Source organism: Hippocampus guttulatus, chromosome 10, assembly GCF_054856545.1.
Source record: "Hippocampus guttulatus isolate MCC_2025c chromosome 10, RoL_Hgut_1.0, whole genome shotgun sequence".
Taxonomy (NCBI): Eukaryota; Metazoa; Chordata; class Actinopteri; order Syngnathiformes; family Syngnathidae; genus Hippocampus; species Hippocampus guttulatus.
In genome coordinates this window covers 988,414-1,006,666 of record NC_141270.1, presented here as the reverse complement: position 1 = coordinate 1,006,666, position 18,253 = coordinate 988,414, and the positions used below count along the sequence as shown (strand labels likewise).

The window sequence follows — 18,253 nt, the reverse complement described above, 5'->3', positions numbered from 1 at the left end:
ACACAACGTTTCCTCTTTGGAACACTTCAATCGTGTTAATTCTACCGAGTACAAAAATAAGCAGCAAAAATAGAACAAGCTCAATCCAATCAAAACTTTTGACTAAAAGTGAACCGAGTCAGCAGCAAGCAAACAAACCAACAAAAAAAGGCTTCAGTTGCTCATTCGGAAGAATTTTTGTGCGTTTGGGGTGTTGGCTTGCTGCGAGTACAACAAAGGTCTCAAATCACACCCAACTTTCTTCCTCACCGGCCGGGGAAGTCGAGTTACACAAAGACCCTCGCTAGGTGCGCCACTTACATTCTTGGTACACAAAGTCCTAAATGGGTACACATATGGAGAGAAAGAGAGATCTTTAGAGATTTCTATTTGTGTCATGTCGTTGGCTAGACGGGAAGAGGAAAACGTGCTAAACATTAGCTGCGACTCCGTTTCGAAGCTTCAAATCTAAACACTCGAACTTGACTTGTCGAAAACTAGCTTGCGCTGCTCTACGCGAGACCATGCGGCCAATTGCAAGTACGGCGCTCTGCAAAAGTCTTTGGCCGGCGTTCGGCCTGTTGTTTCAGCGTCGTCGTCGTCAACCAGAAGGCGCTTGCTCACTAGCGGAAACTACCAAGAGCGTTTTGGATGAGGTGCAGATCACGATATTTCGCCTATCCGGCGCTTGTGAAGACACCGACTACAACAACAACCAAAGGCCTCTCTTTGCCGATTGAAAACCTGGGCCAAAAATGCCTTCAGATGTGAGGAAACTTGAAGCGTCCCAGTTTGGCTTTCTGTGTAAGACTTTTTGATGATGATGATCATCATCATCATCAAGACCGAAATGGAGGAGGAAGGTGGAGAGAAGCTGGTCTTGGTGGGCCAAAGTCAAGTCAAGCGCAGGCCAGCCGCTGTTGCAAACTTAAACTTCCTGGTAGGCACATTTAAAAAGCGTAACGAGCGTCACGGCGGGGGGCGGTGGCGGGCCACGTGGGCGCCGCAGGGGGAGCAGAAAGGACGCGGCGAGTCGGCGGGAAGTTGGCGGCACAGCGAGCATATGTGTCGCGGGGTCTGGCGGAGCGGGCCGGCCGGATTCCGCTCCGCGCCGGCCCCCCCGCGGCGCCAGTCGCCGTCGGGGGGCACGTCCAGACGCAGCGGCCGGGCCGGGCCGCCCCCTCCCCCCCCTTCGCCCGGAGACGCACGGGGCTGAGGGACAAAGCCGCCGAGACGGCCGGGACGGGACAAGGTGGCGTAAAGACTGTGAGGGGCGGCGGCGGCACCCCCTCTTTGTCCGAAGAGCAACAACGAGGAGGAGGCGGAGGAACGATGGGGAGCGCGGGGAAGTGTCCCGTACGTCAGGGGGACGCCCGCGCGCCGCTCATGCGGAACTGCCGCTTCTCCGTCGTCCCCATGGAACCGCCATTCGGGTCCTGACAAAGAAAGGAGTTGAAAAGTCGTGGCCCGAGGAGCCAGACATGACGCTCGTTCTTTTTGGCAAGAGTGCAACCTGTGGCGCTGAAGCTGCTTTGCAAGTGGCACAAAAACACCACCCGTGGCGCTTTGCGTTCTTAGCGAGTTGCGTCAAATCAGCCTCACGGAGGCCCACCTGCCGGTTGTGCGGATGAAGAGGAGAAGTTTACCTGGGGGGCCCGAGCCAGGCGGCCGTGAGCTTGGTGGAGGTGCGAGAGCCGACTGGACGCCGTGACGGAGGCGACGGGAGGACGAGGACGGAGCGCCGATGGACGACGACGAGGTGGTGAGGGGCCGAGGGAGGGTTGACGAGGAAGGGGAGCGACTGGACGCCGACGCCTTGCGAAATAAGCGATGGAGAGGAAACATCAAAAGAGAACAAGATGAGAAAGAAGGTGAACTCCACCAAAAACATCAAATTAGACTTGCAAGAAAGAGAAAATAAAGTCATGACGTGTAAATGAAAACCAAGAATGGCAGATGCAGCACGTGACCACAGGGTGGCAGTAGAAAGGCGGGTGTGACTTACTGAGCCTCCGGCGGGGCCCAGGTTGGTGTTCAGATTTCGAGTGATGCGGCGAAGGTTTTCTGCGCTGTAGCTCTCGTCCGCGCCGTCTGGACACTGAGCAGCCAGTCGCCATGTCAATCACGGCACATTCTAATGTGTTGGTATTTCTCTCATCATTTTTTCCCAAACGCACTCTATGTTCTAATTTGAGAATATTTCTTTGCGCATTGAGTTACCTTGCGTTTGGTTTGCATTCATAAATTTGCCTCGCCGATGGAAACAAGTCATTCACAGTGTGATGTCACTTTCAGTCGCACACCAATCATGATGTCATTTGTGATATCGCTGTCATTTACGAGGTCACGCTCGTTTCTTTCGGTAATTCACGATGTCATTTGTGATGTCATTTCTGAAACTTCATATGACTTCTTACCTTGGGGGCGAGCATCACGGGCGTCCTGTAGGCGTGTCTCTCCATCTCGGCCGTCGGCGTTTTGGAGCGCCGCGATCCAGACGGGATTCTCCTCGCTCCTGCGGCACCACCACGTCACAAAACAGCAACACTTAAAAGTTCGGAAGCTTAATTCCAACATGGATGAGGTATATGACAACTAGGAGGCATCCCCCAAGGATCCTTCCCGACTCCCATGAACATCATCAGTATTTTGGAAATACTTTGTGGAATTTCTTTTTCAATAAATGCTAGCAATACGACCTCTAACTAGGCGCATTACTGCAGTAGCATTTGTGCGCCGGTCTGCTTTTAGGTTCGAGTTCAGTTTTCAAAGTTTGGATTGTATGGATGACGTTTTCTACCTGCTTTGTGGCTCGGAGCGCTGGCGTGCACGCCGGGAGCCAGCAGGCTGGCCCGGTACAGAGAGTCCAGTTCTGAAAGCTCCTCAGCCGGGGGTGGCTGCGCGCACGCGCCTCCTCCCATTTCTGGTGCATTGTGGGAGCCGTAGTATCTGCTGACATTTTGTGCCCAGCGCTCCACGGGCAGCGAGTCTCCGCCGCCCTCGGCACAGGAAGATGAAGACACAACTGGGCCGCTGGCGGCGGGCGCGGGTGGGCGCTTGTAAAGGGCCGCCGGGTTGATTGGTTGAGTGGCAGAATCCGACTGTAAGCAGGACCATTTCCCGCTGGGGGGTCTGGTGGAATAAAGCCGCTCCTCCTCCATCAGGTTGTTTGCTGCGTCAGGTGGCAGTAACGTGGAATATGACCTTGGGGTGGATGGGAACTCTGATGGCAGCGTGGGCAGCAGGGCACCGCCCCCCTCAGGGAGACCCGGTGACTTCATCTCTCTCGGGGGGCCCGGAGCCAAAGAGACCGCCGCAGGAGCTGACCTGCCGTTGATAGAGGCCACATTGCTGGAGTCGCGCGTCGGACCGGGTGCGGCGAAGGGGGCGGGCTCATAAGAAGAGCCGGTGTGGGAGGCCACGTCCGTGATGGGACAAGGAGGCGGGAGAGATGGAAGAGGGAGAGGCGGGCCCTGCCGGTCCTGGCTGGACGCCGATTGGTCGTCACAAGTGTCCGTCAGAAATATTTGGTGCGAGACAGGCTTTTCACTGCGGAGACACACACACACACACACATGCAGACCCGTGAGAAAATGTGACAGGGTGAATGAGCGAGTCTGCCGCTACGCCTCAAAGTCAGAAGGAGGCTTACGCGTGCGTGTGCGAGTGTGTGCGCGTGTTTGTTTGAAGCTGCAGAGCGAACAAAGCCAGAAGTGCCCTTTGGCCAAATGTACGTCCTCGCCTTCCCTTTTTCTGTTGCCTGCTGACTCACGATTGGCCGAGCAGACCTCGGGGTACCTGGGCAGCTGCTGCTGGTCATGCTGATGATGATGATGATGATGATGATGATGATGGTACTGCTGCTGCTGCAGCAGCAACAGCAGCCGCTGCTGCCTGCCGCGCGCTCTCCTCATGCCACGCTGCAGTCGACCGTGAGCGCGAGAGCAGCCCTCACTCGCCAGCCTGAGCTTAGCTACACGAGCGGCACCAACCGCAAAACCAAAAACAAGAAAACACACATGCAAAAACTAAAATGATTGCATGCACAAAGGAAGACAAAAGTAAAGACCGTGTGGTCAAATAAGGAGTCTGAAAATGCTGAAAGAATGAGCTGACGGAACAAAAAGCTGTGCTGCAGCTTGTTTTGCATTCCTTTAAAAACAAAACAAAAGCGCAACCAAAGTCTCATCGTATTTCACAAAAAAAGTCATCCTCGCTGAATCGCATCGTGAAAATCTGCAAGAAATTGAAACACTTGCCCCTCTTCAAACAACAACAAAAAATGTTTTCAATTGCATGTCAATGTCATGCAATGGCAGCGGAGCGCTACTTATGTTCAGAAGCAATGTGTGCGGATCAACTCAGCGTCTTGACAGAGATGGCGCCGCGGCGATAAGGCAACAACAACTCAAGCCCGTGCTTGAAAATGGCGGACGATATCAGCAAGTGATGGAGCTAATGTGCAAAATATTTGCTGGGTGGCGCTCGCTCTCGTGACCTCGTTAGCTTATGCGAGAGAAGACGGAAGATGAGGAGGTGAGGAGGGTCTTACAGATGGCTTCGTTGACGGCCGAGAGGGCGGCGGCAACTTCGCCCGCCTTCTCCAGACGCACCGACTGGTCCAGCAGAAGCTCCGCCTCCGACAGGCACCGATCAAGACCGTCGCCTTTGCCTGGGGAGGCCAAAACACACGCGCCTTGAGAGACGTCTTATTCTAACGTGGCTCCTCAATGGTCACACCGGGAGAAAACGCAGATGTATTAAAAATGAAAATCACACATAAATACTCAAGTATCCACAGCTGTTGCTCAGCAAATTATTTAGGGGCTGAAAATATGGAAACTTTACAAATGCACTGACATGGAGGGGAAAGTGTTTAGCTCACGTCACACATTTTATGACCAACCTGTGCAGAAATCCCGGACATTCCAAAAGGTTTGCGTATTTTTCGTGTCACTACACTTTGAGTATGGGAAGGTCGACACGATCGGATCGTCACGTGTTTGTGCGTGAGAGATACAAAAAAGAAAAAAGCTGGCAACACAAACGAGTTCACCACATGCCACATTCTCGCTTTTGTCCTTTTCGGACGCTCAATGACAAACATTTCACACACAAGCTGAATTGTAGCGAGTCTGTGCGTGTGTGTATACGTACCCTGGATCTGCAGCTGGTCCAGGTCCAGGTACTTGCTGGGTCTGGGGTTGAACTCAAGCTTGGCCTCCCTGTCCTTCTCCTGCTGCCGCAGGCACTCCTCCTCTCGGGCCCTCCTCAGCACCTCGTCCTGAAGCTCGTCCAGCTCGCTGCGGCCTGCGGGCGTTGCAGAAAAAGAAAAACAATGACACTCTTTGAAACAGGCCGACGGACAATGTGAAAAATCAGCGTTTCCACTCTTGGAATAAGATGAAAAAACGATGGGCTCTCTTGATACCAAAAGCATCGTTTTGGCGTCCTCTTGTGGCATCTTGGTGCCAAGGAACAAAGTTGAGGTTTCGTCAAGCCCACCCAGTCGGCCCCAAAAGTGGTTTGCTGCCATCTTCTGGCAATTCTAGGCCTGTTTCGGGGCGCCATCAATGATTTTTGTTTTCCTATTCCCTCGCCCTGCAAATAGGAAGCGACCCCCGCTGTTGCCTTGTTAAACGTACCGGCGCTCCCTCTAGTGGCCGAGCTGACGTCCTGCAGCAGTGCTCCGACGCTCTTGGATCTCGCGTTCTTGCACGACGGCCCGGAAGAGGATGGCTGCCCGGCCACACACTCCCTGCAGATAACATGGCAACATGTTTTCCAAAAAAAAAAAAAAAGTGAAAAGGTTGGAAATTCACAGCAAAGTTTGATGATTCCACTGCTGCTGCTGCTCAAACTTGAGTCGATGTGAGAGTTTTCCAGCCTCACTGTGACTTGGAACAACAAGAGGCTAAATCATCTTCACACTGACTCGCTACTTTCCATTTGTTGATTCAAAGTGGTCCATCTTGCCGTTAATTTGTACTTGTTTGGTATTTATCGTCATGATCTGAATGACTTCAGCTGTTGAAATGAAGACATCAAAACAGAAAAGCGCACAAAATGACTGGGAAATGCCTCTTGCGTCCACCGCACCGAGCGCCGGGTGAGGTGAGGTCAGTGCGTGAAAGAAAAACGGCGCGACTGGTCTCACCGCTCCAGCGAGTTGAGCTCCAGGCTGACGGGGCTGCTGCTGTTCCTGTCGCTGCTCTCGTATCCGCTCTCCATCCTCTGGATCAGCCCCGGAGGTGGCGCCGGCTGCCCTCTAATCGTGTAAGCTTCCCTGGGGGAGGCGGCGGCAACGGCGGCGGGGAGCGTCCTGGAGGAGCTCGGCGTCACCTCCTGCCGGCTCAGCAAGGCGGCGCCTCGCTCCTCCTCTAAGGTGGCGGCGGCGACAACGGGGGCCCTGGCGTGGCCCGTCTGGGGGGTGGCCAGCGGGCTGTAGCCGCCCTGCCTGCGCCGCGCGAAGATGCTGTCGATGTTGAGCGCCTCCCTGCGGGGCCTCCACGCCGGCCGGTACCTCCCCGAGGCCGCCGCCCCCGCAGAGCTGGATTTGGAGTCGCTGTCGGCCTCCCGGTCGTGAGGGTTGGACGAGGAGGACGCGGCGGACGCCTGGCTAGCGGAGGAGACGATGCCGGCGGCCGGCAGAGAGGAGGTGGAGAGGGTTCGGCTGTGGAGCATGTTGCTCATGCTTTCCCTCAAGTCACGGAGACGGCTGCTCGAGGAGGAGGATTTGGGGGCCTGGCGAGGGACCTGCCGCTCCTTCAGCGTCTCTCCTGAGGGAGGACGAGAGGAGGTGAGGTCCAGTCACTGACAGGAGAAGGACGACGGCGTGTTCATCAACAGAACTGAAATGTCAGATGTGCGCATGGCTGATGATGGAAAACGCCTCCACTTTCTCCGTTCGAGCTGCGAGATTGCGGATTCAGATCCCAACGCGTGCGAAACGGCACCAGTTACACAGTCGTGCTGATCAGAACTTGCGGGCAAAGCGCATTGACTTGACTTTTAAGTGGATTGGACTTCATCGGGGAGTGCAAGGCAGCTCCCGAGAAGCACAACCCTGAAACAAAGCACCGCCGCAAAGAAAATGACATGCCCCCCCCCCCAGAATTCTCAATATTCCAGAAATTCGATGGTGCTTTGCCAACCTATGAGCACAACTACCAAAAAAAAAAAAAAACCCCACAAGGGGGTAAAAAAAGGGGGAAAGGAAAAGTGTTGGCCGAAACTAACATGCCCGATTTGCTACCGTGGAAGGAAACTGGAGTATCGAGAGAAAACCCACGCAAGCACTGGGAGAACATGCAAGCTCCACGCAGGCCGGATTCAAACCCACGCCCTCTGCACGGCGAGGCGGACGTGCTCAGCACTAGAAATCCCGCAGCGTACCCTCGCTGTGGTAACCGGCCGAAGGGGCTTCGTTGTCCGCTTTGGCTCTGCGGAGGCGGCTGGAGCCGCGCCTCCTGTCCCGAGCCGGGGCCGGGCCTCCCGTCCTCAGAGTCTGCGGCCGCTCGGCGTCCGCCGCGTGGCCTTGGCGACGACGAGCGCGGCGACGCGGCGTTTAGCGCATCCATTCAAAACAGAACAAAAGAAATGAGGTGACGCTGGCGAGCGGTGATTTGCGCCGAGCCGCACCCGCGCTCCAAGTGGATCGCCCACCTATGGCATCCAGACTGCAGAGCGAGGCGTGGCGCGGCGCGGCGGGGCGTCGGGGGCGGACGGAGCCTGCGGGTGGGCCCGGGGGGCGTCGAGAGGCCGGGGGCTCGTGGCGCGAAGGCGCGGGCTGTCGGGAGGAGGTGGTGCTCTCCGTGGATGAGTCCGTGCGAGTGTCGCTGGAGATGGACGGCTCGCGGCCTGAGGGGGCAGAATTAAGAGGGGGAGGGGGGACATTTAGGTTCGCGGGTGCGTGGGAGGCTCACTCACACGTTCCAGCTACTGCTAGCACAAGTTCAAGAAATGCCCATTTATTGATACGTTACACACGAATCCAAAAGAGGAGAAAAATAAAAGTGCCCCCCCTCCCACACACCTCAGGCACATTTGCACTTTGTTCATCAGACCTTTTAAACACATTTGAACACAAAAGAAATGAAGTGAAAGCGCAAGACGTATGAAAAAAACAAACGAGCCGCGTACTACAGGCGCCGTCTGACGTCGCAGCGTCTGCGTGTGAGCGTTTGGGCGCGAGCTGCGGTCAACAGAGGCCCCCGGAATGAGTGCGCTCGTTATGAAATTGTGACTCTCCTTTCCCAAATGCGAAGGCATTCAAACGTAGGAAATATACTGCTAAAAATACATCTGAAAAAAAGAAAATAATTCAAAAAAGTGCAATCTAGCAGGGGCCAAAGTCATGGCTGTGAACATCTTGCTGCGCACGGCACGACGAAAATAAGTCCAACGTAGGGCTGGGCGATATTGCCTTCCGCAAACTCTGTCAAGTGATTTTCCCTTGCGGATGGAAAAAATGACGTCTCCGTCTCATTTCAAATCATCAAATCTGCGGGTCACACAGACAACCACAAGCTCCGCCCTCTCGTGGCGATTGCACACGAAAATCAATTCATCGCCCAACCCTACGACAAGCGACGAGTTGCTACGACTACGACAAGACGAGTTGCCCCCCCCCCTCCCCCCAGCGTAGTTACCTGCTGTCCTGCGGCTGTGCTACTACTACGACTCCTAGCTGTGTTGTAGTTACCCGAGTCCTCGCTGTCGTAGCACGGCTTGTTGACGCGAGGCCGCGGCGCCGCGTCCTGGGACGGCACCGGCGTGCCGCGGGGGTCGGCGTACAGCAGCAGGAGGGGCTGGTAGTGGCCCTTGATGCAGCGCGACACCACGTCCTTCCACTTGGGCCCGATCTGTCGATGGGGGGGGCGACAAGAGCGAGGCAAGAATAAAACCACTCGGCCGCGTTGCACGCAAAAAGTGATACGCGAGGAGAAAGTGGAGTTGTCTTCTCGTTTCAAGACATAACAACGCAACCGGGAAGACTTTTTGCCGCGTCAATGCGCGGCAACGTCACGCGCCCAAACTGGGTCAAATTGGGTGTCCCCAAGTCGTCGGTTTTTCTCACACGTGATAAACCAATTTTCAAAGCTTGACGAGCGCTCGAGAGTGTCTGAGAAGTGTCGCAAAGCAGCGCCTCTCCCCTCCGCGGGAGCCGCGCGGCATTGATGTCGCCTCAAGATTGAAACATCCGAGACGATAACCCGCTCACAAAGTGTTAGCTTCGATATTATTGGCTTAGAAAAGGCAGCCGAGCGAGTCTTGATTTGAATCCATTCCGGCCAACGACGCGGCCAAGTCAGCTCGGCATTTTCTCGACGGCATCACCGCGGCTCGAAAACGTGCGGCCGAGCGACGTTTTGCTGTTTTCATCAAGAAAGACGTGAGCAAGTAAAAGTCGCCGTTGCTTTGGCCAAGGTAATCATCAATTCACGTGAATACGCCGACCAACATACTTGGAATGATTTTCGCCAAAGCAACGAGCCAAATTTGCAATCGTCGTCATTTGGAGCTCGTCGGGCTGGTCCCGCCCGCGTGACGTCAGATTGGTGCAAGTGAACGAAAACGCATTTGACAGGCTTGCTCGCTCACCTCACTCAGCAAAGATGCGCCACCCGACTCGGAAAAACGTCAACGCGGCAGCCGAAAACGCACCAGCCGGGTCGCTTCCTGTCCGCTTTTGTTTCAAGAGTGAAACTGCGACTTGTTATTTAAAGCCATCCTCCGTTTCCACCACCCGCACCCCCCCGTAAAAGAACATCTCCAGCTCTGGAGCGATCCAACGGGATGTTCGCAAAGCTTGTTGGTAAACGCACGCGTGCGAGTGAGGCAAAGAGAGGAGACAGACAGACAGAAAAAGATTGCAGGGTGGGCAAAACTCGCACAGGAGTGAGTGTGAGTGTGTGCGTGCGTGTTGTGACCACACCCTCGCCTGCGTCCAGCTGGAGCGATAAACAATGGAGGGAAATCCGTGTTTTCACAAGCAGCTGTGGGCGAGGGGGCGAGGGGAATGTCATTGGACGAGAGCGGGAGAAGACCAACGTTTGGGGGGGGGGGGGGGGGGGGACGACAAATAGAAAGTCGTGGAAAGAGTTCCCAGGTTGGGCCGGGAGGGGAGATGAGAGAGTCGTCGTCGTCTTCGTCGCTCCCGCACAGCTGACGGAATAGAGTTGGGCAAATTGCTCTGTTTGCATGCGCTGCTGGAAGGACACAATGACCTCCGCCACGCTTCGCATTCCATCGAATTTGGAGGCCGTATGTCAAGATGTGGCTTTTTCCTTCACCTATTTGCTGTTCAATTGATACAATGACGTTGAATTCTCCTTTAACGGGTTTCCAGTAAGGGGAAGTTTAAAAAATAAAAAAGCGCTCGAGGCAAACATGCACCGCCCGACCAGACCAGAGACCAGTCCGCTCTTTGTCTCGACGGGACTGGACATTGGCAAGCCCGCCCGACGCCCGCCCAGAGTCAGACGGGATACGCTGCAGCACAGCCCAGACCCTCCGACGGACAAGCGCGAGAGAAAATGGAAGCTCGGCGGTAGCGCGCACCCTGCAAGGTGTTCTCATGACATCATGCGATGGGGCGCCAAGTGGTCGCAAGCATGAGAGATCGAAGGTGATCGAAAGACGGAGAAGGACGAAAGCCAAATAAGAAGAGAGCAAACCTCCTTGACGTGCGCGTCGTCAAAGTACATCCAGCGTCGTATTTTGGTTTGGAAGAAGAAGGTGGAGTAGTGGCGGCCGTAGTAACACACCATGCCCACTAGGTAGAGCTCCGCCTGCCGGGCCTTCTCCTCTGTCACTCTGTAAAACAACTGCGCGGGCGCGCCACCCATCGGCATTAGAAACTAGATGCGGCGCTCTGCCGTGACTTTTTGAAGATTGTCAAGTCAACCCCTTTGATTTTTCGATTTCTTTCAGGGCTTTCTGCTGGAGTTTGTGGTTTTTTTTTTTTTTTTTGGATCTCCTCCCATCATACTCTCAGTGAAATGCGGCCTTCCGCTTCTCTTGCAGCGCCGCAGAGTTGCGCCGGCGTCACCGTCGTTAGGTGAGACGTTGGCATCGCGATGGAGCGCACTTACGTCTCCCAGGCGCAGGCAGGTTCCCAAAGTGTGGATGACGTCCTCGGCCAGGTCGGAGTGCTCCGAGTCCCACACCAGGCCGATGGTGATGATCTCCGGACTGTTGAGGAGGACGCGGGCCATCCGCAGCTGCTGGCCGCACTGACTCTGGGAGGGGGAGGGGGGAGGGGGGGGCAGGGGGGTTGGAGCGGGCCGCGCAAGGTGTCCTTTGCTTCAAGCCGTGCCGCGTCGCTTACGGGACAATCGCGCAGGTCGCCCATGCTGGCCTTCCGCAGCAGCTCCCCAAACATTGCCGGGGTGGCGTTCTGTCGGGACTCCAGCATCTTCACCGCCTGGTTACTGAGGAACACGACAAGCCAGAGGCGTGCTCGGCCTTACTTGGTTCCGGAAATTGTATCGCGTGGCAACGCTGTGGCGCTCGGGCGTTCAATTTCTTGTTTCTTCATCTTCTAAATCGACTCAATCAAGCAAATGATCGATAAAACGCCGGTCCGAGTAAGATGAATAAAGAGCCCGTTGAAGTTTTTGTTCAGTAAACAGCGCCTACTTGCAAAGACACCAGGCGTGTCTGGAGAAAAGTGTCCCGTGATAACGGATGGCTGTGTGGGTGCGTTTGTGTACTCCCGACATTGACTCGTACGCTTGGGTGAGCAAGATGGCGCTTGAGGAGCTTTGAAAAACACGTCCGCGTGCTCGTTAGGGAGAAAAGCACGACGCCTCCCGGCGACTGTCAAGTTCCGACGGCGACGCGCGATGGGACTTACCAAAGGGAGGTGCTGGAGATGTAATGGACCATCTGAATGAAGGGCAGCGGGTCCGAAGATGCGCCGCAGCTGCTGCACACACACTTTGACGGGACACGCACAGATTGCGTTACTTTTTTACTTTAAAAAAATGGCTGTGCTAATTAAAATACGCTCTCGCAAAAGTGACATCGTATCGGAAGTCTTGTCTGATCGAGCCGCCCGAGTTTTGAAGGTGCCGACAAAGCTGCCGATCTAAGCCCGTTCCTATCATCGCAATGACGGCGTTCGTTTTATTTCGCGTGACGCGTTGGCGGTACCTGTTCCAAGAGCATCATGGCAAACTTCTGGTGCGGGATGCAATGCCTGGCCGTGCAGATGTCTTCTTTGGACTCCTCGGCGATGTGGAAGTGGATCCTCATCAGAATGTTCTCCTGTCACAGACAAGCCAGCCGGCGTCACGGCGGTACGGGCGACGGACGGACGGGAAGTCGACGGCGGCGTCTTACGAAGCACTCGGCCGCGTCGTCCATGATGCCCAGCTGAAACCGCCGCTCGCCCTGGAAGGTCTTGGCGAGGGCGCTGCGCAGCGCGTCCGACGGCAGCACCGTCTCGCTGCTGTATTGGAACTGAGCGAAGATATTCTGAAGAGGAAGAAGCACACCCGCACACGCGGCCGTGTTGGAAAAAAAAAAATAGCCGGCGGTCGCGGTTGTCGGGCGCGAGCGCATTCGGTCTTCACCTTCAGAGCGCAGAAGACGCACGAGTCCTCCATGCACTTGTGAGACGTCAGCTGTCTGAAGCTGCGGCGGAAAACGTCCAAGTGCCACAGGACCTAAACGGCACACGATGCGTTGGGGAGGGCGAGGCGTCGGAATATCGCGATTCACGTGCCGCGATCCTCTTCGTTAAGTTGTGAGCGCTCACCGTGACAAGTCAATTCTGCGGCTTGATGAAACCCGATCGGATTGCTATGAAACGGGAACGTCATACGTGCTGAAGTGTGGAAAAATGAAGATTCGACCCCGTTTCTACCACGGAACATTTTGCCATTTCAAAAGCGGCGCCGGCACCTCATCGAAGATGAGCAACAAGCATTTGATGGGTCGACGTTTTGATTTGGCCGCATCCGCTTTCCCTTCAACACAGTTTCTAATGGGCTGACACGGCAAAACAAAGATGTCAATGATGTCGTAAAATATGTAACATGAGCTGAAACCAAACCCACAAGAGAAGGTTCTTTTTAAAAAAGCGCTGCGATAGCACTGCAACTGCGTGATGACTTTGGGCGTGTTTGTTTGCTCCTTCCTGTTCCTGTTGCCGCCCCCCCACACAGGCTGGCATATGTCGCCTTGTTCCCGCGGGAGCCGGCGGCGGGGGAGCCACGTGACCTGCCGTCCGAATCGAGAGCCAACCTCCAGCCTGCTCCTTTCGCCTGCGCCTTGTCGACGTTTCCAACCCGAGACGGCGGCTGACTGGTTAGCACGTCCGCCTCGCCGCGCGCAGGGACGTCCACGCAATACCTGTGCGAACGTCGCATCTTCTCCCTGTCCCCGCGTGGCTTTTACACGCCGTTCCTCATTCGCTCCATAGACTGCCTCATCTTTTCTTGCAACACACACACACAAACACACTTCGGACGACTTTTGCGATGACTACTCTGCTCGTTTCCGAGGATCAACATATTGCCATTTCTCTTGTTCGTAATCGAGGTCATCTGAATCTTCTATTCAAAAGCTGGAGCGATCTCAAATCCAAAGTGATCGGACGGGTCCCGTCCTGTCGGTCACGACAGCGGTTTGCATGACGTTTTCTGTTATTCAGATGTACGCGCGCACGTGTGTGCGCTCGTACGTGGGGGAGCGAGCGTGCGTGCGTACCTGCAGGGCGCTATTGAGGAAGCAGCTGTTCTGTCCCGGCTCGTTGCTCAGGCCTTTACTGGGCGCGATGGAGGTCACGGTGCGAGGCGTCAACATGGCCGCCATCCCGGCCAGCCCGCCGCCAGCGCCGCCTGCTCCCGCCAACCCCGCCACGCCTGCGCCGCCATCGCCGCCCGCCGCAAAGTAGTTCCTTTTCCAGGACATGACGGAGCGCCCGCGTCTCAACTCTGTGTCGTCCAGGCGGCCATTTTGAGCATCGCCCACTCGGCGCGGATTTCAACGACTTGTGGGCGCTCACTAATTGACGGTGAGAATCTCCTGGTGCAAGACGACATTTACTTCCAGATGCGAGCGGGAGAAATAATCCGGGAAATCCGAATGGGCTCCATCTTTTGGGGACGGCGATGACACAGACTCAAAAGCGTTCCCATCATCCCCCCGGTAGACTTCTCGCCGTCCGAGTGTTGAACTTTCACCTTTGAAGCGCCCCATGGACCAGCACGTTCAGAGGTCGGTGAAGATACCTGTGGGAGACACCCACATGTTTGCTGGGCTAAACATCTCACGTGTTTGAGCAACTTGTAAAAACAACAAAATTCAGACCATCACACACACGCACGTGTGTGTGTGTGTGTGTGTGTGTGTGTGTGTGCGTGTGTGCGCGTGTGCGTGCTGTGGAGGTAACGCGCAGGTCAGAACGGAGGGAGGTGGCGAGGGATTATGCTGATCTGCCTGTGCGGGATTAGACTGTCTGCAGCACCTCAGCTAACGACGTTGTTGCTCTAATTAGCGGTGGCATACAAGCTTGCCGGCCAGCTAGCTCGCTAAAACGTCACGCATGAATGAACAGAGGCGGGCGGGCGGGGCCGACACGCCGAGGAGCTTTGCTGCGCTCAACTAAACAACTTCAAAAACAACACTCAGGTCTTATTCTCGTTTATGGAGACCCGGCATTCATGCTAAAGTTAACAACATTAGCGGTGGATGCTGGAGCTCATGTGAGAAAAACGTCTCCGCATTCCAGACAAGGATGTGAAAAATCAGTGAGTAGTGTTGATGATGTCACATTACGGAGCTGAAGGATTCAGCACCCAGAAAAGGAAAGAAAGAAGGAAAATAAGGGATTTGAAACATTTCTAGGAATTGAAAGAGCTCATTCCCGCGGGACTTTTTAGATGTGTGCCTCAATTTTCCCGCAGTGAAAGTTAAGTCGGCGCTGACCTGCTTGGCGCGCATTCCTTCTTGGAGGGGGGAAGATTTGGGGGCCGCCTGACTAAAAAGGACAGCTGGTGAATATCCTTGCCGCTGACCTTCCCTGGCGCCACCAATATAATTTGGCAATTTGGAACCCCTTCTAGCTCAGGAACTACCGAGTCAATTTTCACAAAACGGGTAACGTTGGAACGGGAAAACTGACTCAGTCGTACCTGAGGTACAAGGATCCAAAGGAAGGCCGCGTCTGCTCCAATTGACCTAAAATTGGAGATTTCATGTTGTGCCTCAACAGAATAGCAAAATTCTCCCCGGTCGGTGTTTATGTAGAATACTGCCCCCTGATGGCCATGGCATGCACGCCCGGAGCGGCACAATTAAAGCATGAAATGCACAAACAGTTTCATTCTTTACCTGCTATTTTATTATCTTATCGATAATAGTAATTTGGGCCTGTGTGTGTGTTACTACTGTATGCCGTTATAAGATAATATATAACACGATAGTTTTATATGGTTTATCAGGAACATGCACGTTACGAATTGTTTTGTTGGTGTTTTCCAAGGGGCTGAAACGAAATCACAGATTGAATGGTGACAAACGATTTGAGTGGCGAGCGCAGTCACGCAATCAATTGAATTTGCAAGTCGAGGTACCACATACAGTACGTGGTGCCGAGTTTGGGAAACAAACACCGCACTGAAGTTGCACCCACAGTGTGACACCATTCATTCGTTCGTTCGTTCATTCATTCACGCACCGTTTGCACACGCGCACAATAATAATCCTAATCCCGGTCAATGCGTAGAAGATGCTCATTCGCAAACGGGCCAAACTGCGCAGCCATTCTTCTTTCTTTTTCCGAATGCGTCACACTTTTTCAAAATCGATTCCACTCCTCGCGTGCCTGCGTGCACACAACAATGGCCAGCGAAGACGGGGAGGGGGGGAAGCAAAGCGCAGAATCCAAACGGAAAGGAGGACGATCGATGTCTTCACGTGTGCTCCAAAAACGAGCACAGCGAGACGCTTTCTGTCTTTCCTACTCGAATTCACGTGAACGAGGCGACGGGAAAAGGGCGATTTCTTCCAAGCGAGTCCGAGTGCCTCACTAGCATGACATCACTTGGAGCAAACTTCACCGAGAGGCGAGCGGATGGCGGTGGCGCCGGCGGCGGCCCCGGCCGCCGCATCCATCCGCTTGCCGACGACTGTCGCTCGAGGGCGGCGGTGAAATGTCTGTCCGGCCGGTCAAGCTACGATTTCAGTTAACGTCACTGAATGAGGCTGAACGGTCGCCGCGTTCAAATGTCCGGTTGCGGTAGGGGGGGGGCGCGCTTCTCTGGGGTTCTTCGTCCGGTCCCGACAGGCGGCGGCGGTGGCTGCTCACCTGAGGCAGCGGGTTGGGGGTTAGAGAAGAAGGAAGTCGGCTGGTTGTTCTGCAGATACCGGTGCGGCCGCTCCGCCGGGACCGGACGTTCTATGCCTGCCTGGTGTGTGAAAGACAGGACGATCGAGACCAGGAAAGGGGGCGGAGCTACTACCTGCGGCGCGCCCCCGCCAGTGAGCACGAGCAAGCCTCGAGGACGTAAACGTGTCGGAGCGTTTTCACGTTCTTCTTTTCTTAAAAAAAAATAAAATAAAGGAAATTATTCTTCCGTTTCAGTGATTTCTTCATTCATTGTTCCATGAATTATTTTGGATGGAGTTGTTGTGCCAGAATGTTACGGTTAATGCCCCCCTCCCCACACGCTTTGGCTAACATAAAAATCTCATTTATTTGTGAGCAAATATATATGTACATTTAACGGAAGCGTATTGCTGCAGCGACGTTGGGCAAAAGTTCAGTCTCGCGTTACTTTGTCATTATTTAAGGGCTGTTATGTTAAAATGGGATAAATTTGACACGCGGTTCTCATCTCCTATATTTTGTTGTTCTACTTCTTCCTTTCATAACTTTGCTGCTGTGAATCGGGAATTTCTCCATTGCGAGACTAATAAAGGTTTTCTTATCTTATCTTATCATTGTTGGAGTCCTATTTGTGTCTTATAGTCCTCGTTTTTAGTTGACTAGCTTTGGAACTACACTGCTCCTCAAGAACCCAGGTGTCAAAGTCAAGGGCCTGTGGCAATATCGGGCCCGCCACAGAATTTTAGGTGGCCCACGAGAGCAAGTCAAGCATGCGATCATCCTTGATCCCCTGCCACGCTTTTCATTACATGTTTTATCAAAGAAAAGTAGCACATGTTGTATAAAAACAAAGTTGTGATTGGCCAGGAACCAGTCCAACAGTCAGCCAGGATCGGCTCCAGTTTACATGGATGGATGGGTCTATAAAGTGTAATTATTGTACATAATGTAATATTCCTGAGTTGGCTTATCCTCTACGAATGACCTTGCCCATGTGTTCATTTTAAAAATCGGATGTGGCCATTGAGCACAAATGCCCCCCCCCTCCACTCCCGAAAGTAATCTAATCCCCATCACATCTACATGTTTGTGCACACGTTTCCGTAATGATTGCGCTCGATCGATCAGATGGGATACATGCCGATGGGCGCAGAATGTCGAGGTCAGTCACTCTGTCAAAATAACTTTGCGTCAGTACTGAGAGTTGTTGACTTGAGTTTGCTCAGGAAAAAGCTAGCCAGGGCATCCGCTTCCCCTTTTGATCCATTCCCGCTGCTAAGCAACAAGCAGAATGTCATAAAAGTGGCAAAGACAAGTAGAGATGTCATAAAGTGTTGTAAGGTGCTCCCTTGTCCACTCTTATAACAACAAAGTACCCGGTTTCAGAGGTCGCAGCATAAGCGACAACAGCGATCAGCGCCATGCTGAAGCCCAGACCTGGACATTGCCGGAAAAACGAACGTGCCAAACTAAAGAATGATGACGTTATTAACCACGGAGGCCTCAACAGCACATTCACAAACGGTTAGATTTGTCGTCGGGTGTATTCATGCATTTGCCTACTCAGCTGACAAAAAACAGCAGGCTTGACTTTCACAAAACTTGAGTTCCGCTGGGTGCCCTTCTAGGTACTTTTGTTTTCTGAACTTTCACAAATGATTAATGTCCAAAAAAAAAAAAAAAAGTTGCATAAGGGTCACAAAGTTTGGAAAACGGACAGTACGTTTGGAAACGAGATATTCTCTGTTGGCAGCAGCTGTTCGTTCGCACAGTGCGCCATTCAAGTGGCTTTTAAATTTTTGATCTTATTTTCTCTGTATGACCGTCGTTACGTTAGGACATTGTGTCATCACCTACATGATGCGCATCTTTGTCCTTTTTGTTTCAATTGCACCCTGGCCCTCTTGGTCACGTCAGCTGTGATTTGGGGTT

General features: G+C 53.8%; 1 protein-coding gene across 3 annotated transcripts; it reads right to left on the bottom strand.

The window, feature by feature from the left end:
- Positions 1-8: 8 nt before the first annotated feature.
- On the bottom strand, positions 9-16,517 carry LOC147198791 (ubiquitin carboxyl-terminal hydrolase 54-like). 3 transcript variants are annotated; one of them, XM_086121342.1, is made up of 22 exons: positions 16,301-16,516; positions 13,699-14,222; positions 12,561-12,653; positions 12,328-12,462; positions 12,139-12,252; positions 11,840-11,922; positions 11,312-11,414; positions 11,076-11,222; positions 10,659-10,808; positions 8,684-8,843; positions 7,645-7,839; positions 7,375-7,515; positions 6,137-6,758; positions 5,625-5,737; positions 5,137-5,289; positions 4,532-4,651; positions 3,778-3,952; positions 2,780-3,528; positions 2,397-2,494; positions 1,985-2,077; positions 1,626-1,794; positions 9-1,415 (listed from the first exon to the last, which is right to left on the bottom strand). In XM_086121342.1, the coding sequence occupies exons 2-22, from the start codon at positions 13,900-13,902 to the stop codon at positions 949-951; spliced, it is 4,284 nt and encodes a 1,427-aa protein (XP_085977468.1). In that variant the 5' UTR covers positions 13,903-14,222; positions 16,301-16,516; the 3' UTR covers positions 9-948. The 3 variants fall into 3 exon arrangements, with proteins under 3 accessions (XP_085977468.1, XP_085977469.1, XP_085977470.1); XM_086121343.1 differs by lacking the exon at positions 16,301-16,516 and adding an exon at positions 15,671-16,281; XM_086121344.1 differs by lacking the exon at positions 7,375-7,515 and having other exon boundaries at positions 16,301-16,517.
- Between the last annotated feature and the right edge of the window lie 1,736 nt (positions 16,518-18,253).